This window comes from Heloderma suspectum, chromosome 4 (genome assembly GCF_057233095.1).
Source record: "Heloderma suspectum isolate Gila_16-S chromosome 4, 16-S_ref, whole genome shotgun sequence".
NCBI lineage: Eukaryota > Metazoa > Chordata > Lepidosauria > Squamata > Helodermatidae > Heloderma > Heloderma suspectum.
In genome coordinates, this window is record NC_139461.1 from 312,154,276 (window position 1) to 312,177,819 (window position 23,544).

The following is a 23,544-nucleotide window of genomic DNA, read 5'->3' on the forward strand; positions in this document are numbered from 1 at the left end:
GTTGCCCACTGCAGCTTCTTGGGGCGACAGAATACCACGGGCTTGATCTTACATAGTAATGATATTACATTGAAAACTTAATGTTGATCCTCTTGGCTGGGATGTTTCTCCCCAGGCTGCAAGATGAAGTCAGATCAAAGCCCAATGTGGATAGATTGAAAGGGGCAGGCAGAGAAGGCAGCCTTGTGTGGAGGGAAGAATCAGATAGCACCATGTGGCATCCTTTCTCCAGGGGAATTCCTGATTTCTTTACAAGCTACTCCTCTAGCATAGTGTTCATAATTTAACAAAAAGGCGATTTATCAGGAGATCCCATGCTGGGTTGATTCCTTTCAAGTATAACGTCTCTCCAAGATCAGTATAAGGAAACTGCAGACACATCTTTGCACTTGCGCTCTCTCTCTCTCTCTCTCTCTCTCTCTCATGTCTCTGTTGAGCAAATTTAGATCTACTGACAAGGAAAGCAAAATCTGTCCTATCATATTTTCTGCAGGGTACATCTCGGAGTTTAAAGGCAAGCAAAACAGATGTCTGGGATTGCTCTCCTTGTTTTTCCAGTAGCCTCACTGGCTACACCAGGGCTGGGGAACCTTTTTCAGACCAAGTCCTACATTGGTTCTGGGCCAGCATGTTGGGGCCACATGTGTGCAGTGGGTAATCCCACTGCAGACGTGGTCATCCCACTGCAGACGTGGTCCCATAACATAATTGCCCCCCCACCCCCACACATGCACACTCATTCATTGCCCCTCCCCCACTGCAGTCAGGCTGGCAGTGGGGAAGAAGGGCACAGTGTTGGGAAGAGGAGGGTTAGCCCTTACCTCCCCATCAACTACCCCCTTGAAAATGCCTCTCTCCTCCCTTGGGCTCTGTTAGGCCTGTCAGTTGGAGGGTCCCCATCCCTGGGCTATACTTCTATCATGGCTTTTGTTTGGGCCTTTATGACTAATTGGAGAATGTGCCCACACTTACACAAACATTATTTCCAACAAAATGTAGCTATATTTTATTCCTGTTCTTTTTTGAGCTTTCATGTAAGAAGGGCAGAATAGTTCTATTATTAAAGGGTTAAATTCTTTCATGGAGGATAGGTCTATTTGTTGTTCAGTCGTTCAGTCGTGTCCGACTCTTCGTGACCCCATGGACCATAGCACGCCAGGCCTTCCTGTCCTGCGCTCTCTCCCGGAGCGTGCTCAAGTTCATATTCATTGCATCCGTGATGCTATCTAGCCATCTCATCCTCTGCCGTCCCCTTCTCCTTTTGAAAAGTTTCCATGTTCAATGTGTGGGGACAAAGCGTGCAGGAGGGTGGATGGCGTCATGCCCTGCATATTGGCTTCTTGAAGGCATCTGGCTGGTCATAATTGGCAACAGGGTGCTAGACTAGATAGGCTGTTGGTCTGATCCAGCACAGGGCTCTTAGTACACATTTCTTTTTAAAGAGGGGCATAGCCCCGACCCCTCATGTTGCTTGTTCATGTGAACTAGGGTCCACTGAGCCCCTTCACAAGATGTCTCTGCCCACTACAGAAATGAGATCTTCTAGTATAGAAAGCAAATTCTAGGATAACCTCAAATGACTTTGCTGAATGTAATCTGCCTTGTCAGGAAAGTGGGAAGAGTATTCTGGTACATAAAGCACGTAGGTGAACAAAAAAAAGAAATAAAGCACATTCTCCTGCCTAACAGAAATCTGTTTTTGTTTTTGTTATTCATATGAATGCCGCTTGGGAGTAGTTTCTGAACTCTGGAGGTTCCACAGAAGCTGCAGCACCTACACTTGTCGCTGGGGCCTTAACTGTTATCCTCATAGTGGAAAGAGAGAGATCCTGCTAGTTTCTACTCCAGAAGTGCACAGTTAAATTGTAGGGCAGGCACTTCACCTCCCCTAAGCTGAAATGCCAGGAAGCATCCAGTGTACCTTGTTCTCATAATAGCTGTTTGCAGCGAAGACTGGGGGACCAGTTTTGTGATGGTGCTAGACATGGAAATGTGTCTCTCAAAACGTTGCATGGCAGCCAGGAATGGCAGGCCAGCACCAATGAAGAGATGCAGAGAGAAAGATGGAGGGATAGTGATTGTGGGAATCTGGAGTGGGGGGTGAGCATTGTGAAATGGGAGGCTTTGCAGCTTGTTGGGAGACTCAGTGGTTCCAAAGTGGGCAGCTTGTGAAGAAATAAGGTTGTATCATGCAGTGAGTTTGATGTCCCCTCCTCAGGAATCAACAAATGATGAAAAGGCCAGTATCAGCAGTGGGATACAAGAGACCCCTGAGCCAGCATGCTAGGATGTCCATGATGGTCCGCCCAGAGGCCCGGTACAGGGTAAGCGCTGACTCAGCATTTTCTTTAGTTTTGTTTTTTGAGGATCTAAATAAAATCCTGAAGAGTATGAAGATGAATAGGGGAGAGAAGCTAGCAATCTCCCCAAATGCAAAAGCATTATCCCCTAAAATGGATAGGCAGGAGGCTATGCCATGCATGCAAAAGGAAGCATTTCACACAGACTATACTTCATTCATTCATTCATTCATTCATTCACTCACTCACTCACTCACAGTTCTTGTATCCCACCCTCCCTCCAAAGCAGAAGCTCAGGGTGGCTTACAAATATTGATAATACAAATACGAGTAAAACCACAATAAAATCCTACGATTACAATAAAACAATTAAAGCCTAACAACTATCGTCATCTATCAGGGAACCTGTGGTTAATCTGCCACACAGTGTTGTGCTGTCCAGTAGCTAGATAAATAAGCAGATGGATGGCTTTGTCCAGGGCTACCATTCATGGCAGGTGGGTGCACAATCTCAATGTTTTCAGAGAGTTCCATGTCTGCCTACCAAAGCTTGGGATTCATAATGAGAGATGAATGTCACCGTTATGCCTGTGGTATAAACTTCCCTGAGGCTTCTGACTGGTCGTTCCTGGTCAAAGGAGTGCTGGACCAGACTAGGCTGCTTGGACTTGTGACTCAGCATGATAATTCATGCCTGCCTATGTGCTTATGTAGGATCTTTGGTTGTCTCCTGCTGCAGGAGTCCTTTTTGGAGGCATTCAGCCCTTCTGCCTGAGTCTCAGCATTTTACAGCAATAATTTGGGCATCTCATCTGAGAATTTGCTTCCCTTTTTGTCCCTTGGAACCTTATTCTTCCTTCCATTAATATGTCTGTGAACATTGTTTGGAGAAACCTAGAACTGATACAGTATTTTTTATTAGACCAGCTAGTTGTTCAAAACAATAATCCAACAAGATCAATATTATATCACCCCAAAATGGTGATAATGAAACTGTTTGATTTGTGTGTTTGAAACTATTATTTGTTTGTAAGCTGCCTCAAAGTGGTTTGGCACAAGATGGTGGAGTTCAGATATTTTAATAAATAAATACATTCATAAATAGTCTTTACAGTACAGGGAGTGGAACCCTCATATCCAGATATATCTTTGCCCATAACTTTCGTTCCTCCAGCTCCACAGCCCTTTGTTCAAAGGTATGCTGCTCCCTTAAACATCTCCTTGCTTTTTCTCCCTTGTTGAGCCTTATGTCTGGAACTCCTATCTGATATGCACACTCTCCCTTCCTTAAATCCCTGCTCAAAATTCACCTTTTTCTGTGAAGCCTTTGGTGTAACACTCTAGTACTGAACCCCCACTGAAACAGACCCTACATTTGTGTAATCTGACTGAAGGCATATCCCTCCTCTGTGCCACTCCTGCATCCTTCTTCCTCATTCTCTCCCCCCCCCCCCGTTGAATTATAGATTGGAAGCTCCACAGTGCAGGGATTGGGTTTCTTGCTCATTACTTCGTGAAGCATCATGCACATTGTTGGTTCTATTTAAATAACAACTGGGGTGTGTATCTGTCTGACCATCTGAACCCTCTTGATTCTGGTTACTTAGGCAGAAAACATTGTGCTGTTGGAACTGGATATGCCTAGCCGGACAACACGGGACTATGAGGGCCCAGCCATTGCCCCCAAAGTCCAGGCAGCTTTGGAAGCAGCTTTGCAAGATGAAGATGAGATTCAAGTGGATGCCTCCACTTTTGAGAGTAGTACATCAAACAAGAAGTCAAAATCCAGGTGAGCTCTGATTTTGAGAAGGAGACAATCTATCATTCAGGAGATCCAGGCCCTGAGCAGGCAGGCTTGGGCTGAATTTGCTAGATCCGGGCCCCGTTGAATTGGGGGAATGGTCTCTGTATAGAAGCTGGTATCTGGCAGAGATGTAGAATTTTCTAGAACGTTTTAAGGCACAGAGAAAATATGGGAGGCTTGGGATGCCTCCCCTTCCTCTAAAAGTGGTCATTAAAAGAAAACTCAGATGTATGCGGTATCTGGTTAACTACCTGGTTATTTTATTAAATGGTACAGCCTGACCATCCTAAAGATGTGAGATGGGTAACTTTTAGTAATAAGTATGTAATAGGTAAACATTAAAATAGATTACTTATAATAAACCAATCATTTATCAGTATATCTGCAAAATGTCTTGAACTCCTTTTGTTTGCTCCCAACAATTTCCCTGTGAAGATTTTGGATGTTTTTCTCTTTGTTAATCACATATACTTCTTATTTTAATTTTTTTCAGACCTAAAACTGGAAGAAAATCTGGAGGCTCTTCCTCCAGCACCTCTGGGTCTCAGCACTATCCCCAGTCTCGTGGGCTGGTCCCCAAGTAAAACCAGCAGTTCCTTGTCAGGGCATGGCTAACATTTTGCCTTTCGAGAGCTTAGGCAAGTAAGAACCTGTAGAAGGGGGACTTGATGACCAAACACCAAAACAATTCCTTTTGAGAAGCAGCAGCAGGAGCCCCCTCTGCAGCTGAACTGATCTGTTTCTCGCAGGGTGAATTCCAGGTGGACGTCTACCCCACAGGCAGAATTAGCTTTCCCTTTGGCAGTTGGTCTCTAAGGGAAAAGAGATTTTAGTTAGGAAATCAGAAATGCATGAGGTACATTAGTGTGTGTTAGAAGCAACGAGAAGCACGGGGGTCATCTTGCCACGCTGCCATCTCCTCTCCTCTTACAGTCTTCTTGTTGTACTTGGTTCTACTGCCTCTGGGGCAATGGGCTGGAGTCCAAAGTCATCTCAGTGGAACCAACACTATAGGACTTCATGATGCTAAAAAAACTAATGAGGTTGAGAAGTGACAAGAGGATTTATTCAGCCATGGCAGATATTTCTTTTCTTTCCGTTGAAAGATTAGCATCTTTGATTTTTCTTTTGGGGAGGGGGTGTCTATAGACTCCAGGGAAGAGGTGAGATTGAAATGCATCCCACAACTAGTTAGACATGTTTCATTTTAGAAATGCAGACTGGAGGAGGGCTTTGAAAACCTGCTCTCCCTCCTCTGGAATAGAAGCAATAGAAACTTAGTCAATCTTTTACTCGTTTACAAGGATTGGTGGGTGTCATTCTAGGGGGAACTCCTAGAGACCTCAGCCATGACCCACAGGGTTCACCTTGTTCAACAGTAAGCCTGTATACCAGTCACCCACTCCACACTACCATTCTTTCTCTGCTCACCATCCAGTCACCTCTGCTGCACCAGACAACACTCATTTAGGGCATATTGTGACCATTACTTCATTGTCTTCTGTTGTCCACATGGCCTGTGTGACTCCTTGAGGCCTGTTCTATTTTCCCTTGTGGAAGTGAAAATGTTATAAGGTCATACTCTCCTAGTAACCACAGAATGTTCCTTTGGGAACAGAGACTGGTTTGAGACCAGAGTTGCCTCTGGTTCTCATCCTGTTTTAAGTGTAAGGTCTTTTAGTGTTTTGAGCCCTGAGTCTTCCCAGTTGAATGGGGATGAGATTTAGGTTTGAGCAGAATTTGAGGGGAAAGGAACGGTGCTGGTTGTAGTCATGAGACTGGGACTAGAACTCCTGGTTTAGAGAGACTCTTAATTTTTTTCCCCTCCTTCAAAGCTGCCCTATGTGTAAAGCAGGCTACTCTGCAATGTACAGGAAGCGAGATGCTGCTAAATTAGGCCGGGTCAAAAGGCTGAAGAAGGTGTCCCCTGTGTATCATTTTGCAGTTCAGTTTGTAAGTTTAAAATGGTTGTATATTGATAAATCAGTTAATGGTGGTGGGGGGTTGATGTTGTACTGTGAATATTTTTTCACCGACTTCCTCTCTGAATGTTTTAATGGCCCCTCTCTTCCTAGACCTTGCTGTGTGTGTGTGTGTGTGGTGTGTGCGTGCGTGTATGTACGTATGAGAACATGCTTGGTCTTAGAAATACTCTTAGCGTGTATGGCCTTCGCCTTGTGTCCTTGTTGAGTGTTCTGAGTAACCCCCTCCAGGGTGCACGAGCTCCGTGGTTTCTGACCCCTTGAGCAAGGACATCCCAAGAGGCATCTTGCTGGCATGCTGCCTCAGAACTGCTCAAACAGGCCCTGCTGCTTTGAATTCATGGAGTGGATTTCTGGAATGGGACTGGCTTGCTGCTTTCGTAAAAACAACCCATTCTGTGGAGCGGCGGAGCATGCCTCTGGATGAGGGAGGACTCATTTGCCGTTACTGTTACACTGGCCAGAGTGACCTGGCTTTGCCTTTCTTTTGAGGTAAGCTGGGCTGTTCTCATCAAAGAGCCTTTTTACTTTGGCTCTTGCAGTATAAAACAGCCTGCTGTTCCTATACACCCCATTCCCATCCTCATTTTTTAATTTCCTTTCCTTTGTTATTAAAGACATGGATTGTATGGCTTATGTTATTGAGGTGCAGTGGTTGTAAATCCAAAGATGGTAAGGTAGACAAAGGTACAGCTGTGCATCTGTGGGGTCTGTCATTGGGCTTCTGTGGAAAAAAAAAACCATTTAATTTTGAGAACCAGACAGAAAAGATGTATTAGCAGTTGCTTTTTAGTGTGAACAGGCAAGGCAGACTAAAATTGGCTAGCTTAAATGAAATCACTTGGCAATGATTCTGGGCAGATAGGACTGGGAGAAAATAGCCTCTTCCTTTATAATTTGAGACGCTGTGAAGGATCAGAGTAAACTGTTCACCCGTATGTCTAAAGATTCACAACACCTCACGCCTCATCGTGCTGCTTTTCTAGGGTATTTCCTGGTAAGGGAGCTTTCTCTAAAACTGACACACGTGCAGAATTACCCTGATAAGCTGATGTGTCAGATTTGCCTAGTCTATTTGAGGCCTTCCCCATGCTCAATTCAGTAAAAGGAGCTCTTGAGGTTCAGGGCCAAATGTCACATGATGTTGAACACATGGGAATTAAAGCACCTTCTTTAAAAGCTTAACATGAAACTGTTGAATGCTGCTTCAATTTTCATAGTACACGCCCTCCATGCCAACCTATAGACGGGTAGGACGCATTATACAGAAAGTCTCTACCATAGCTATCCATCGCCAAATTTAGACCCACTCACTAATACTCAATTTTTAAAAATGTCCCTGCAGATGCATGTGCCCTGTTTATGGTATTTGGCTATTTAGCCCAGGCTTAAAAAGAAGGCATGGATCTCAAAGTGCTCTTCTCCCACTGGTAATCCTTCAGGCAAACTAAAAAGAGAAGCTAATGCAAGGGCCACGATCCTATGCTTGCATGATACTGGTCAACTGTGTGGGTGCTCAGCAGCTTTGAGCTGTAGGTTGGTGGCTCAGCTCTGGATGGTTGGGGTGCTTGCTGATTTGAGTCTGTCCTGGTTTCCCACCATAGGTCCAATCCCCCAGCTATGGCCAGTGCAAGCCCTGTTGAAATCTGGCTTGCACAGGAGCAGTTCTCGGTGGATTGGACATGATGGGCACACCTATCTTCTGCAAGATTTCACAGCTCCTTACGAATACCTTTACCGCCTACTCTTGATCTGTACATAAAGAGTAAAGTTGTCAATAGTTCTTTTCTGGCCATAGATTTTACAGCTTGTATCTCTCTTGTCTAGGAATGTAAAAGTGCTTCTAAAGAAGTGTAATAAAAATCAGTTGGATTTATTGTATGTAAAATAATAATAAACAATAAAGCCTCTTTCCCGCCTTGTTTTTAGTTATATTTATTTATTGAACGTAGTTATAGGCTGCCATTCGAGGCCTTGCTTTTGTGAAGTGAGCACAATAAAGTAGATACACAGAGAAAAAATTGACACATCACATTATATATGAAGCAGGCATTGTAGGTCTAACTGAAACCATTAGATTTCAATATAGAAAGTGCAGCGGGGGGGGGGGGGGGCTCAAAGTCGTATGGCCCAAAAATACATTAAGGAAAAGCAACCTGGGTGAGAGATATCTTTACCACATGTTTGAAAGTCTGCACTGAAGATTTGGAAGGGAATTCCATAGCCGCTGGCCACCCCTAAGACCCTCTTGCCTGCCAACTTAGTTGATCTTACTGGTGGGCACATGAGCAAGATCTTAGAAGCTGATCTTAAAGTACAGGCAGGATCATGTGGTTAAGGCGGCCCTTAAGATAAGCAGGTCCCAGCTTAGGTTAACATCAACACACTGAACTGGGTCCTGAAACATGCTGGTAGCCAGTGCAATTAGAACAAACTTCGCTGTTATATGTTCTGACCTGATGGCCCTGCCTCCAACATCCAGGCAGATGCGTTTTGCATCGGTTGGAGTTCCTGAACCGTCTTCAAAGGCAGCCCTATGTAAGGCGCGTTACAGCAGTCTAGCTCGGCGCTAACGCATGAGTAACCAAGGCCAGGTCCAGCCACTCCAGAGGGCTGGTGAAAGGTGCCTCTCGCCAGCGACACCGCCTGTACTTCCCCAGATGTGTGTGGGACTACGAGCCCCATCGTCCCCAGCCACGCCGGCCGGGGCAACGGGGTTTGCAGTCCCGCCGCGCCCGAGGGGCGCCAGGCCAGGGGAGGCCGCCTTTCGCGTCCCGTCGTTCGCGCGGAGAAGCTGCCCCTGGGCCGCGCCGGCGGGGGGCTGGGGCTGGCAGCGCCCCACGCCTGGAGGGCGCCGGGGCGGCAGCGTGACGACTCGCGACCGCTATCCTGCGGCAGTCCGGCGGCGGCCCGGCCGCCGGGGCCTTGGCGCCCCCGGCGGGAGCGAGCGGCGCCCCCCGCGGCCCCCGGGCGCCCTCGTCCCCACCCGAGCGCTTTGCGGCCGCGTCCGTCATGCACCGCGGCAAGCCCGTCTCCGCAGCGCGAGCGCTGCGCGGGCTGGGGGGGCGATTCCCCGCCCCGGCGCCTTCTGGGAGTTGTAGCTCCAAGCCTCGCCACAGACGTTCGCCTTCCCCTCCCGTCTGCTCTCCCCGTCAGAGCGGTTCCCGCCTATTTTCCGCGGGACTACGCGTCCCGTCGCCCTCCGCGGTTTGTTTTCCTTCAAAGACCTCCAGCAGCCCCGCCCTACCTCTTGCCCGCGCCTGTTTGGTTCGGATCGGATTGTCCTTCCGCGGCCACCGTTCAGGCCTGGCGCGCCTCTGTCGCTAGCTGCTCTCTCGCTCCGTCCGCCCCTCCTCCCTCTTTTCCTTTCCCGCCCACCCCTGCGAAGACCTTTGACCCCCCGTTGTTATGTCGGGCCTGAGCCGCCGCCGCCGCCGCAGCGCCGCCAGCATTCCTTAGCGCGCGCGCCGCCCTCCGGCTTCTGCCCCGCGTGACTTTCCCTCCCCCCGCTCAGATTCAGCCTCAGCCGCCTGTCGCTCTCGCGCGCGCGCCGGCCAACCGACGGCTCCGCCCCTCCCCCAACCGCGCCTGAGTAACGGTCGGCCCCGCGCGCGCCCCCGCCCGCCGTGGTCCCCCGCCTCCTCGCGCACGCCTGCCTCCGGGAGCGCCCCTCCCCCTTTCGCCCGCGCCGCCACCGCGCTTGTTTTGTCCTCCCCTCCCCCCTTCTCCTCGTCGCCCGCCCGCCCGGCTCGGACGAAGATGAAGGAGATGAAGCAGAGGAGGAAGAAGGAGCGCACGTGGGCCGAGGCCGCCCGCCTGGTGAGAGAGGGGGCGGCGAGGGCGGGGCGGCTTTCCCCGCCGCGGGCCCGTCACGTAGGGTGGTGTTTTCCCCCTTTTTCTTATGGGCGAGAGGCCCTTCCTTGCCACGCGGGGGCTGCCCTCCTCTTTTCTTTATGTTGAGAAGGGAGGGGGAGGGGTGTTGGAAGAGGGTGTTGTGTCCCCCCACTTCATCTCCCCTAGTGTGGTGGAGCTACACGGAGAGAGAAGCGGCTGCTACGTTGAAAAATGTACGGGTGCTCCTCACCTTTTAAAAAATTTGATTTGATTTGATAAAAAAACAGAAAGGTATCTCTGTAAAGGCCTGTTCGATAGAATGGGGGCTGGAATTAGGCAAGCAACTCCTAGCTGTCGCTGATGGACTGCATAGGTGGCTGCATAGGTGTCAAAGAAGCACTTCGGTACAGATGAGGAGGAGGATAAGGCTTGTGGGTTGGTGGGGAGGGGGAGATAAAAATTGAAATCTCTAGGCTCAGGCTTTGGGGACTCAGTCAGCATTAGTAACCTGGCCCTGCAAACAACATACGGCACTTCAGCCTGCCAGCACAGTTCTAGGAACCTGGGTAACCTGGTAGTTAGAATTTCTCTGTTTCCCATGAAAGCTGTGCTCACAATGTGTGTGTTCTTCCACAAGCCAGTAACAAATAACTGTTTGGCTATCTATATAATAGGGAGAAGTAATAATAGCTGTTAATGTTTGTATACTACTTTCAAGTGTTCAAAGTGATTTCTGTGTCTTACCTAGTTGTAATCCTTACAACAACCTTGGATGGTAAGTTAATACTAACACCCATATTGTAGATAAAGGTGATTGAGGCTCAGAGAGAGTGGGTTCCTAAGGCCACCCTATGAGTTCATTGCAGAGGTGAGAATCAAACCAGGAGCTACCTGATTCGCAGCCCAGTATCTTAACCCCCCTAGGCTGCATCAGCTTCTAAGGAGTACTTTATTTTGGGAAGAGAAGAGGCTGTCAGGAAACGATGAGACATTGGACTGGAATTCCATTTGTGTACTGAGAAACTCCTTGATGCATTTGGGATTTGTGCTTCATTTGCTGTCTATCAAGCCCTCACTCCAATTGAAAGGAATTCACCTATTTCATAAGTGTTGGAGTTATATAGAAATCTCCATACCAGAGGCAAGGTACCATGTGGTAGAAAGGAATTATCTGAAGAGATAGCTGGAGGGCTGCAGAACAGGCAGTTGCTTCTGGGTTAGTGTGAGAAAATTAACTTTCAAACTCAGAGCCTGTTTTCCTAATAGAAACGTTTCTTTGTATGAGCAGAGATCTGTGTGTTGCACAGGACACATTCCATTCTAATATGTTCTTGTGTGAATGGACAGAGAGCTGAGGGAATGGGAAGCGACATGTGTTATGGGCCAAGCAGGCATGGTGGATAGTTTTTGCAATTCTTGCACATGGGGTCACCACTTAGTCACCCTATATCAATTTGGTGGGCAGAGAAAAATCATATAGGACCTGGTGTTTCCAAAGATGGATGTTGTTTCCCACTTCATCAGATCACTAGTGGTATGCAAACAGTGGAAAGAGTAGCCATTTAAAGCGTCATCGTTCATTCAGATCATCTAGGATATTAAGGGCAGAGACAGTGCCTTCAAAAAGTTGCAATATTCCTTTTCCACAATATGTAGAGAATAGACTCTTCCCTCCGAGTAGAAATCTGTAGACAAAAATGGCAGGGTGGAGGCAGGACTGAGGAATCCCTTACAGTTGGTTAATGTGTCCCTTTTAACTGGAAGAGGCCATGAAAGTGGCCACTTTCAGTTAAACACATGTTCATGTCTTCAGACTGACCAGGATACACCTCTATGTTTCCACATATTAAAATTGCCCAGCTGTTGCAATTCCCAGCTGTCATTGCCAAATAGATTCTCAGGTCTTGTCTTAGGCCATGACAGGTTGTTCTGGTTTCTGAGGCAATAAGGTATCACATAGGAATTGTTGCCTGCTCAGGATAGTCTCTCATTTTTAGTTCTCCCCCACCTCCAATTGGTTGTAGCAGAGAGGACTCCGGTTCCTCTTCACAGTTGCAGGAGGAGGAGGAAGATAAGAGAATGGGCTACAGCAGCACTGGGTCATTCCTATATAGTGTCTTGCTGCTGTTGTGTTTAAGCAGCAGGATGCTCTATCTGCGTAAAAGCTGGGAATTCTACTCCCATAATCAAGTGGGGGAAGGGCTGCATTTCCGCCATTATGAAGGGAAATTCTGTGAGAAGAGACAAGTTACCATTTTCTCTCGCTCTCTTTTTTCTGTACAGCATATGTTGAAATATTATGATTGTAAGATGGCATTTACTGTCTGCCTTTTATAAGGAAGAGATTTCCTACAAATATGGAGGAAGCCTGCTGTCCTCTTGTTCAGGAGTAGATTTTTCACAGGCTCTTTCTAGGTGCAGAGAATGTCATTTTTCAGAAGACATTTTCAATTCCATATTCTTGGTCAAAAGTACTAGGCAGATGTGAGGAACATACAAAGATAGAATCTCATGTTATGTCTGAGAGAGTGAGGAGTGTACACTCTTGGAGGTGAGTGCATGTGTACAAATGTGTGTTTCCATTTATGGTGGTAAGAGAAGAAGGCGTTCACCCTGAAAAAGCTGTCAACAGTTAGTGGGCGTTGATTAGATTTCTTAATATCTCTTCTAAAATATCTCCCCTCTAGGTATGGACAGAATTTCTGGCTTGCTTTGTCAGAGGTTTAACAAATTAATTATGTAGTGTCGTTAGGAATAGACAAGTGAGTAATGTTTTACCTCTGGAACAATCCTCTGAATGCTTAACTGGGTGTGGTGGTGGGACATGATGGGACTTACTTCCAAATAAACATACATAGGATTACACTGGAGGAATCTGAAGATTCAGTACTTTGTACTGATTCCTGAAAGCAAACTGACTTGTATTCTGAGGAATGTTTATTTCAGGAATTAAGTTTGTAGTTGCAAAAGACTTCTCCATGGCTTGTGAATTGTGAAATCTTAAATGGAGGCATGTCTCTTTTTTTGGTTTGCACTTTTGATGCTCTATGGGGAGGGGCTGTAATTTAGTTGTCGAGCCCCTGCTTCGCATGCAGAAGGTCCCAGGTTCACTCCCTGGCTCTTCCAGGTAGGGCTAGGAAAGAATCCTGCCTGTAGCCCTGGAGAGCTGCTTCTAGTCAGTGTCAGCAAAACTGGGCTGGATGGACCAGTGGTCTGACTCAGCTTCCTGCGTTCCTCTGATACTTTAAAAACAACAAAACCCTCTTCTCCACATTTGCAGTAATGAAAAAGAGAGGTGTGAGAGGGAATATGAAGAACTGGAGCGTGGTTAGATGTGTTTAGGGAATAGACTCCCATCTGCTGATACCTTTCTTCAGAATTCCAACAACATCCCCCCCGCCCCTCGGTGACGTGAAAATGAAGACTGACGTTGCAAATGGCATGCTCAGCTTTTTGCAGGCTGTGGATTATGTAGCTCTGTGCTTTTACCGCTACTTTCAGAGATTGGTTTCAGGAAGTAATGTTTCCCTTCTACTTTAAAAAGAAGCTGTAAAGCTGTGCAGATCATATATGGCTGTTGACTGGATTTGTCATTTGTATATTGCTTGACTGAGGATGAAACTTTTTGTTCTTAGCTAGTGGTTTCCTTTCTGAACTGTCTGTACTTGTATGACTCTTGGTCACTGACTGAATAGTACGGGTCTGTGTATTAGTTTAGGGTAAAGGTATTGATTCATACAGTGATATCTTTTCTATCTGCAGGGGTCCATAAAATAATCACTAGTTTGCCAGTAATTATAAGCGTAATTATGGAGACTGCTGTCTGATGTTCCCATGGATGCCCAATGTGACATGAAAGACCTTTTCTCTCATGGGTTATTTATGCGTCATAGAGAATTCATAGAGAATTCACGCTGATTTTGTGTTGAGCATAAGAGATCACACCCCTCCCAAATCCTCTTGCAGAACTTGGACAGTGGAGTGAAGAATGTTTTTGTCACTCCATACCAGTCTTTGCAGAAAGAAACAGTTTGAGTCTCCCTCATTGTTTTGACTTTCCCAAGTGCTGGCTCAAAATTATGATCTCTTGCTTTGTTCCAGGCAATAGGGATGTTGAAAGCAGCAAAAAGCTGCTGTGTTGCTTTGGGTTTTCTCAAAAGCCTGGTGGAAGGGAGAGATAAGATACCACCTCTCCCCAGATTATCTGCATGTGCCAGAGAACTTGGAGGGAGGGGGCAGGGATGGTAATAACCAAAATCTTTGGTTGGCTATGAAGTCCAGACAAAAAAATGATTCCTTCTTAGCTAATAATAATATATACTTTAATTTTAAGATATTGAAGGGGAGGCAGATAGGATTATAATATCTAGCTGTTAAGGGAGTTCATTTTATTAGTACTAATTCTGAGAGTCCATGTTGTATAGTGGGGAGTGTGTTGGAGCTGGGCTGCAGAGACCTGCATTCAAATCCCACATTATCCCTATAGCACACTGTGTGCCTCACTCTCTCCCATCCTAATCTACCTCATAGGGTTGGTTTGAAGATTAAGGCTGCACTCCCATAGACACTTACCAAGCAGTAAGTCCCATTGAGCACAATAGAGCTTACTTCTGAGTAGGCATGCATAGGATTGCACTGTAAGTAAAATCTGTGTATGCTGCCTTGAGACCTTAGAGCAGTGATGGGCAATATGTGGCTCTCTAGGTGTTAGACTGCAACTTCCATCAGCCTTTGCCATGGGCTATGCTGGCTGGGGCTGATGGAAGTTGCAGTTCTGACCACATCTGGAGGGCCACAAGTTGTCCACCCCTGCTGTAGAGGAAGGTTGGGATACAAAGATGATAGATCGCTAGTGGCCCTGTATACATGCCTTATCTCCAGGGTTGCCTCATTGAGATTTGACACCACATCCCATAAGTTCGCACCTTTGTAGTCACTTGCAAAAATGGATTAGAATCCCCAGCATTGGGGAGTTACCACTAAGGACAGCAGCACTTAATCCCAGCTAGCAACAAATGATGCAAATGATCAGTTTCCTCTGGCTAACTGGTTTTAGATTTCTTAGTGGCTACCCTACAATAATTGAGACCCTTCCCCCTGGATTTTGATTTTAAGCATAGTGCTTTCCAGAAAGAATGTTAAAAACTATTTTTATGGAGAATGTTTCAAGATTGATAATCATCCTGAGCTTCCTTTCCAGAATCTTCCCCTTTCTTGACAAGGCTGCTGTGTAGTCCCATCCGGTGAAACAATGAAGTCCAAGTAGGGATTTGCACATTGATGATCCCAAAGAGTCTGCTAGGTTTTTCACACCTGTGTACCTCAAACTGAGGAAGAAGAAATGAACAACAAGGCAGGCTCCTCATTACCTTCATTACAATGCTCCCATCTATACTTGAGGCAGGGATGCACTCTGTGGGTCAAACATTTTGTGTAGAAACCTGGCATACTTTGCTGCCGCTTAACCTTCATCTAGTGCCAGCAGCATGATAGAATGACGGGGGAAGGTTGCAGGGGATATGGTCTCTTGCCTTGGACTACCCTTGAAAATTATTGAGATTTAAGGCGCAATCCTAACTAGATAGGTGACCGCCTATCCAAAGCAAGGCAGGAGAGACATGGGGGGATCGTTCCCTCCACACCTCTCCTGCCTTGCTATTTTTCGCTAGACAGCCGTTTTCAGCTGTCTAGTGGTGTGGGGGGGTGCGACTGGGAGAGGAAGCTGCCATATGACACATTGGATGTGTCGTACATGCAGCTCTGCTCTCCCTGCCCCGGAATGCCCCCCAGCCCCGCCCTTGTCAGTCGCTCCGCACTCCTCTTGCGACCACGAAGGATGGGGCTTCTCTGCGCTGCCTCTGAGGCAGTGCAGACAAGAGGGGCGGTCGGTTTTCCAGGAACTGACCTCAGAGCATGGGCTCCGAGGTTGGTTCCTGGAAATGAGCATATCCTATGGCCCACTAGACAGTGTCTAGTGGGCCAAAGGATTGCTCTTGATGAGTCTATATCTGTATGTCAGACCCCTGTACTCACTTTGCCCCATTTGTGTTGCACTTTTAATGACACAGTAGCTCTCTTTTTGGATAAGACTTGCTGACCCCTTGGTCTGTGAGTGAACTTGTTTGAGACCAGTTTTACCTCTTGTTTTGAGGCTTACTTATATGCAAAGAGTATCTTTTCTATTTCTGGTTTCTTGCTGGCTCAACCTCAGGTTGGATTATCTACTTAGAGGCTTTCTTGTCCCTGCACCTGGTTTGTGAGTTGCTTCTTGAGCTGACTGTAAATACATCCAAAATAGATCTTTATTCAAAATGAAGTTTTGTGCATTCTTCATTATAATTTTTGACCATTGACTTTCTCAGTGGTAGCGTTTGTATCCCTGGGGTGTCATGATACATTCTAGCCATGCAGATTCTAAGGAAAAGATTTTAAATATACACAGTTGGAATGATACCCAACCCATGCCAAGGTCAAACTGCTAATCTTGGTAGAGAACAAACTGAAGGAGCAGCAGCCCAGGATTCTGAGGTGTCTGGGTCATCATAACTGGATGTGTTTTCAGACCTTACCTCCAGTTCTTTGCTCTATTCTGAAGCTATTTCCCTGTTCCTCAATCAGAACTGCTTCAGAAAGTTATTTGTGAAGATAAAGTGTGCCCTGTTAACAGGAAAGTTAGTGCAGGTATCATTCCTTGTTGACTGATACAGCTTGTGATATCTGGCAAAGAAATGGTTTAGAATATTCACTCCTGCGTGCTTTGTTAAAAATGACTTCTGAACTGATAGAGTTGGTTGAAGCTTTCCTTTTTTTTGTAGTATTCTGCCTTTTCAGATGGGAACTGTGTGTTGATTTATTTATTTTTAACTGTAGGGAGCAAACCACTAAGCCATGCTGTTGAGCATTGATTTTCATTGAGATATCCATGAACATAATGTGGCTTGCATCTTGTGCTTTTTATCACAGTTGACTTCATCCAGTACCCAGAACGTATTCACACATTCATTAACAGGTACGGTAGGCAGTATGTCCAAATTTGCTGAAAGTAGGAATCATTACAAAGTGAGGTTAGGTATGACACATTTCATGTCTGTAAAAAATAGTGCTCCTTAGGAACATACTTTCTGTACTTTGATGTTTATATGTGTGTTTGCTGGAGTATAACATGCTGCTAAGATTGTCTTTTAGCTGAGCTTCTCCAAACTTCTGCTTAATCTCGCATGTGACTTTTAAAGAGCTGCTACATGTGATCCATACATGGGTGGCTCCAGTTACATTTCTTTCCAGGTTAATAGTCTAAGTGTAATTTGTGTCTTATGAGCATTACTCTGTCACAGGCACAAAACTGTAACTTGCATCACAGCTCAACCCTCGCATCAGAATCAGGCTTCCTTTTTTTTTTTTTAAGTAAGGAATGCTAACTCTTTCCGAATAAGGCCTTGGACTTGATGTTAGCAGTTGTCTTTACACAGAATTCGAATGGCTTGCTCCAGTGCCATGTAGCTTAACACTTTTTTTACATCACTTAGGGCGCAATCCTATTCAGGTAGGCGGCTGCCTCCGAACTCATTTCCTCTACGCTTCACCTGCCCTGCACTTGCTGCTAGATAGCTGATTGCGGCTGTCTAGCCATGGGAGGGCAGAGCAGGGGAGGAGGCTGCTGTACGACACATTGGATGTGTCATGCAGGCATTTCCGCCTGCCCCAGAACGCCCCCTGGAATACCCCTTTTCTGCTGCTCCGGGCTCCTTTTGCGAGCGCAGAGGACAGGGATGTTCTGCGCTGCCTCAGAGGCAGCGCGGAAGTGGGGGGAGGTCGATTCTCTGGGAATCGGAGCATGGGCTCCGAGGTCAGTTCCCGGAAAACCAGATATACTATGGCTGTCTAGCGGCCATAGATTGCTGTCTTATTTAGATTCCCTGGGAGCTTCCATTACAGTTAGCTGTCTGCTTCACACTGCCAAGCTAAATTCACAGCACTTGGTATATCCCTTTCTCAGGATTGTGTCTCATGGTGGATATAATTTGCTTTTACTTTTCCTGGGAAGTGTAGGCAGATTCCTACCTGCAGTATGACAGATTTGAACATTTTCTTTCTTTGAAGAGATGGGGATCTGCTAGTGGTTAGTGACTGCATTCCTTTCTAGCAAAGACATCCAATAGATGGCTGCTTCAGCTCTCTGAGGGGGCCTCCAGCCGCTGTCCCTTGACACAGCTTTGCAGCATCTCCATTCTCAATGCTTTCATATGCACATACACACACAACATTTAGTGTTTCCAGCTTGTCCTTTGAGTGAGGATAAACGTTGTAGACCTAAAGCTCCTTATTTCGGTGCACTCAATATTCAGAAAGTATTGGGAGTCCTGCAATAAGATTTTTAGGTCCAAAGTATAGAGTGTGTTAGATAATGGTGCAGTTGTCCCAGAACATCTAAACAGGTCATATTTTTCCATTGCCCTGTTTGGGCAATATAGCAAGATACTTTTCGTAGGACCAGGAGTAACTGTCTGATAACAGTTAGGGCCCCCTCCCTCAATGCTGACTGGCTTCAGCATCTTTAAAAACAGATGCTGAGAAATACCAGAGGTGGCATTGTAACATTGTGTCTCTCAGGAAAGGCTATACAAGTTAACTTCTGACTCAAAATTAAGGTATGTATTCCTTGCTTTTTAAGGCAAAAAGCCTTCACAAAGCAGCTTACATTGGGTCGGTTTGCACGATCCCCAATTACCTGCATGTAAGCTGCTTGTTGTATTCTCCAAACCCAGGTGGCATGGCTTTTTTGAGGGGGAAACAACCCTCAAATAACCCTACAACAGCCTGTGGGTTATTTTTGTTTTGTTTTGATCATTGTGTTTTGATTGTGCAGACGAGGTCAATATATCTAAGCTAATATAAATACAATTTAAAAGCCATACAAATTCACTTTAAAATGCCAAACAATTGAAGGGCCTTATATGCTTTAAGCGAATTCTGGAAGCTTCTTAATATTGCTGCTTTTAAAATCTGGATGTTATCCTGCCCAAGTTTGAGACTTGTGCCTTCACACAATGTCTAATGGCTATGAATTAGTGATGTGGATTTTCTGGAAAAATTTGTATCTGAACATTTTCCAGTGCTCAGAATTGATGGAAATTTGATTTAGCATGTTTGTTTGACTTAGCATTCTTTTTTTAGTTTATTATGTTCACTTTATGTGCTATACAGCTGCCTGATTTTTCAAGTAGCACAGCATATTTGATTTGAAATATTTATTGGGAAATTTGAATTAATTCAAATTTGGGAAATTAATTCAGTAAATCACATATAATGTGATTTAGCGATGAAACCAATTCAAAGCTTTATTGGGAATTATTTTTATTGGGAGTTTTGAAGGATGTGATAATGTGCGCACCTCCATATACTGTATACATTTTAAGAGAAAAATGAAGCACTTAAAACTAGATATTTAAAACTATTAAAATATTCATACTAACATACCCATCTGATTAAAAGTTAATTTACAATTTTGAAACTGTCCAATTTGGCTGTTATTGTATCAGTTCAGTATGTTACTAAGGGCGCAATCCTATGCATGTTTAGACAGAAAAACGACCTACAACTCCCAGCATTCTCTAGTCAATATGGCTGGCTGGGGAATGCTGGGAATTGTAGGACTTTTTTCTGTCTAAAAATGCATAAGATTATGTCCTCAATCACTTTATGAAACAAAGCATCTTTAGAAATGGGAAATGTTCTGCCCCACATCACTTCTATGAATTGTGCAGTTTCAGCAAGCAAGATCTCTGTGTTTAAATGTTACAGGGTTCCACCCTCTTGTCATACTAGGAGGATAGAATTCCTGGTCTATCAGTTGAATCCTTAGAACGGGTGTCCCCAATCTTAGGACGATAGGAAGCTGCCCTATACTGAGTCAGACCATTGGAACATCTAGCCCAGTATTGTCAATGCTGACTGGCAGCAGCTCTCCGGGGTGTTAGATGGGAGTTTTCCGACCCTCCCTGGAGGAACAAGATTGGATTTAGGACCTTCTGAATGCAAAGCGTGTCTTCTGCCACTGAGATGTGGCCCCTCCCTTTTTGGGCTCTTGTGGACATATGGAATTTTGAGAGTGTTGTGGGCGCCAGTCACAAAATGGCTGCTGATGGTAGAGGAGAGTTATGTTCAGTCACAAAAGAGCCACAGGAGGAATTCACGGCCTCTCAGTGCAACCTGCCTGCATCTCTATATGCAACTCAGAATGATCTCATTCATGTTTACTCAGAAGTAAATTCAGCTGAATTCAGTGGTGCTTACTCCCAGGAAAGTGTGCTTAGGATTGCAGTCCAAGAAGTTAAAGGAGCACATCTAATCCAATTTCTATTGAAATCTTAATGCAGATCATAGAAGGTTCTGATAATTTTCAACAGAAGTTCATGTAGGAACATTTTCATATAACTTCCATTCAAATGGGATTTCACATGTTTGTTTTATGTTGAAATTTTACTGGGTAGAGAAAGCAAGCAATCTGCCTTTTCTTGAAGTGGTTTGTTGCCAAGCAGTCCTACGCAAGTTCATTCAGAAGTCCCATGGTTCTCAATGGGGTCTCCTCCCAGGAAGATGTGCATAGGATTGAAGCTTACAGTTCCCTGAGGAAGGGCTGTGGAGCCAAAATAGGATGAATATTAGAGGATATTTTGCATTAGAAACTTCCAACCGCATTTGGGATGAGGGGTGCTTTATAAAAGTGGAGCACTCCCTGATATTTTCCAAATGCTGTATTGACTCGAAGAAAATGAAGAAAGAAAAGCTTTTTACCCTGTCCTCAGCACCTTCCCAGAGCTGCTGCCACATCCCCTGCACAGTTTGCAAGAGATACACACAGCTTTCCAGCCAAGAGCAGTTTAGCCCTTTTCTGCCTGCTGGATTTCACCATGTCGGTCTGTTTCTCCTTTCTGAAAAGAAAATCATTATTTGCAGACACAGAGAGAGAGAGAAGCGAACTTGGAACAACATGGAGGGAGGAGTGAATCTGTAATGCAAATCTCTGACCCCCAACCAAACCATGTAGACCCCAGAGTGATAGAAATGTAGAACCAGTATGGATTTTCCCTCTGAAAATCGGACTTGTTCCGTGATCCCAGAGCTTTGCATTTTGTAGCTCTGCCCTGTAGAAAGGTAGGCGAGGATCCCAGAATAACTGTGGAGCAAGAACTCTAAAATCAGCAGTGGGGGAAAATACCTCGACAGAGATGGGCTGCTAGCAAGAGAGCAGAAGCGTCCCTTGATCTCCATACTGAGGTTTGCCTTCCAATTTTAAAATAAAAGAACTCGCCATCTCAGCTCTGCCCATCTTCCTGCTGCTGCAGAGTTGCTTAGAGCTCTTTCCTGGATGCCCTTTGTTGCAAGTCCTGCTGCAGAGAAAGAGGCATTCAAAGCCTCCCGTGGAGGTCACATGCAAGCAGCTGGGGCAATTACAGTGCTCCCTCAGTTGTGGCCGACTGACCAGCCTCCTTCCCTCCCTTCAAGCTCTCTGTCCCTTCATAGACCTCCCTCTTGAATAGTCCGCCTCCCTCAGCTGTCATCACCAGCAGCCATTCCAGCAGGCTGTACTGAGAGAGGAGAAGGGGAAGTGGGGCTATTCCACCAACACTGCTGAAACAATTAATTTTTCCCCTTCCTCCCCATTTCTTTTTCCTTGTGTGCCATGTCTTTTTATATTGTAAGCCTGCAGGCAAGGATTGTCTTGTTTAGTGGATTATTTGTAAACCTCTCTGGGGGACTTTTGAGCTGAGGAGTGGCATAAAAATATTCAGATAATAGTACCTACTCCTGCCTGTTGCTGCTGCAGCAATTCCCTTCCCCCTCTGCCAGTTTCTTTGCCCCCACCTGCACCCACCCCACCTCCACCCCAGTACCTTCCATTCACCTGCTTTCTTTCCCCCCTCCTCTGGCTACTGGTGACTGGAGTTACAGTGATGTCCAATCAGAAAGGAATGAGGGAAAGGGGGTTATCTGGGAAGAAGCGGCCAGAGTGTGGAAAGCAAAGAAAAGCCTTGTGTGGGCAGATTTGTGCCTACAATCTCAGCTTGTTGCAAGAGCGCCAGAGTAGATCTCTGGTGTACCTGTACCTGCAGGTGCCCTATTGGAAATGCCATCCGTATATCATGGCTCCATTGACTGATTGCGGTCTGTGCTCATAGGTCCCATGAGCATGCAATATTTGCACATCCTGATGTGCTAACACAGCGTGGAATCTGCAGATCCACATATGTGTTTTGACAGCGTACCTATAGTAATCTGGGGTCTCACCTCTGTGCTGACATATTTTTCTGTGTTAGCATCAAGGAATAAAAGGAGTGGAGTGTGTTGGTGAAGGCGGGATAGACATTTCTCTCATCTTTTTTATGCAAAGATGAATACAAGGTTTTGAAGGTATTTTATTTAGCAGGAGACTGTCATAAGAATTGGAGAAGCCTCTCCTCTTCCCTCATTTCTCCCCCCCCCCCTTTATCCTGTGTACAAGGCTAGCAGGGGGAAACTGCCAGGAAACCCAGCTGATCAGACTTACTCATATTCTGTAAGCCCTCCCCCCCCAGTATTAAAAGTATATTGTCCCAGTTTTCCTCAGCTCTACATAGAAGTCTGAGTGACGTGCACTTTTTCTCATTGCTTATTTTCAAGCTTTTGCCTTGTATTTTAATTTGATGTAGGGGCTGTTTGCAAGACACAACAGCCCACTGTGGGTTATTTAACCCATGGTGAGGCTGCAGAGCACATACAGCCACTATTTTGAATATGCAACCCCTGTCATGTGCGAACCCAGTGAGCATGAGTTATGCAAGGGTTAAACAACCATCACATAACCCATGGTCTGTTTTAGGGTTATCGCCTGAACCCCGCCATAGAGATAATTGAATAGAGTCTTTTAAATGAAGGCTTTTGTAGGGGTATATTTGAAATTTAAGTGTGCACCCCATTCAAAAAGTGCATGAATTTGGGTGGTAGTGGAAGCACCATTTGCTCCTGGTTCCAGAAGCCTTGCCTCCAATAGGCATATAGATCAGAACCAAGGACATCCTGCCTGCCAGACTGGGATGCTTAGGGTCGGAGGGACTCATGCCTTTCATAGTAAATACCTGTGCTTCCTTACTGAGGCCATAGCTCAGTAGTAGAGCACCTGCTTTGCATGCAGAAGGTCCCAGGTTCAATCCCCAGTACTTCCAGGTAGGTCTGGAAAGAATCCTGTCTGAAAACCTAGCAAGCATCTGCCAGTTAGCATTGACAATATTGGGCTAGCTGGGCCAGTATAAGGCAGCTTCCTGTGTTCCGTGTTCCTACTCAAATAATGAGAGACATGAACTCAAAGTGTGGTGTTAAGTGTTGGCAATAGTTTTATTCAACTATGCTAGCAGTATTTGGTGTTTTGGAAAGCGAGTGGACAAGAGATCTCGTTCCAAAGAAAGTTGTTATGGTTGCCTGTTGTAGTCCATTGCTTCAGTAGGAGATGCTGACAGCTGCATAACCTGGAAGACGTAGTTGTGCCCAGATACCCTGCTTCACCCAGTATACAAGCAACCATGGTTTTAGGGCCAAAGCAGATGTATGATATCCAGCAGGGCAAATAGCATACTTAAGGAATTTAGTT

General features: G+C 45.7%; 3 protein-coding genes across 14 annotated transcripts in view; 2 read left to right on the forward strand and 1 right to left on the reverse strand.

Moving 5' to 3' along the window:
• The window catches only part of KIF3B (kinesin family member 3B), a 34,260-nt gene extending 26,261 nt beyond the window's left edge, over positions 1–7,999 (forward strand). For 6 of the 12 annotated variants that reach the window (XM_084854568.1, XM_084854569.1, XM_084854570.1 and 3 more), the window contains 3 exons: positions 2,219–2,324; positions 3,908–4,089; positions 4,598–7,999. In XM_084854568.1, coding sequence (XP_084710694.1) covers positions 2,219–2,324; positions 3,908–4,089; positions 4,598–4,688 — 379 coding nt within the window. In that variant the 3' untranslated portion in view covers positions 4,689–7,999. The remainder of the gene's footprint in view (positions 1–2,218; positions 2,325–3,907; positions 4,090–4,597) is intronic. The other 6 variants (XR_014790791.1, XR_014790794.1, XR_014790792.1 and 3 more) reach the window with 3 other exon arrangements.
• Positions 3,750–9,538, reverse strand: LOC146349060 (uncharacterized). The gene is made up of 3 exons (XM_084851819.1): positions 9,461–9,538; positions 8,543–9,254; positions 3,750–4,916 (listed from the first exon to the last, which is right to left on the reverse strand). Exons 1-3 carry the CDS (start codon positions 9,536–9,538, stop codon positions 4,891–4,893), a joined length of 816 nt encoding a protein of 271 aa, XP_084707945.1. The 3' UTR covers positions 3,750–4,890.
• The window catches only part of ASXL1 (ASXL transcriptional regulator 1), a 33,422-nt gene continuing 19,217 nt past the window's right edge, over positions 9,340–23,544 (forward strand). Inside the window, 1 exon segment of the mRNA XM_084854566.1 lies at positions 9,340–9,905. Coding sequence (XP_084710692.1) covers positions 9,846–9,905 — 60 coding nt within the window. The 5' untranslated portion in view covers positions 9,340–9,845.

Excerpts from the sequence above, each read along its gene's own strand:
- LOC146349060 (XM_084851819.1), bottom strand. The coding sequence starts at position 9,538 with ATGCTGGCGGCGCTGCGGCGGCGGCGGCGGCTCAGGCCCGACATAACA. Across the intron at positions 9,255-9,460 it reads AAAGGTCTTCGCAGGGGTGG|GCGGGAACCGCTCTGACGGG; the intron begins GCGGGAAAGGAA and ends CGCGGAAAATAG. Across the intron at positions 4,917-8,542 it reads GTTGGAGGCAGGGCCATCAG|AGACCAACTGCCAAAGGGAA; the intron begins GTCAGAACATAT and ends CTTTTCCCTTAG.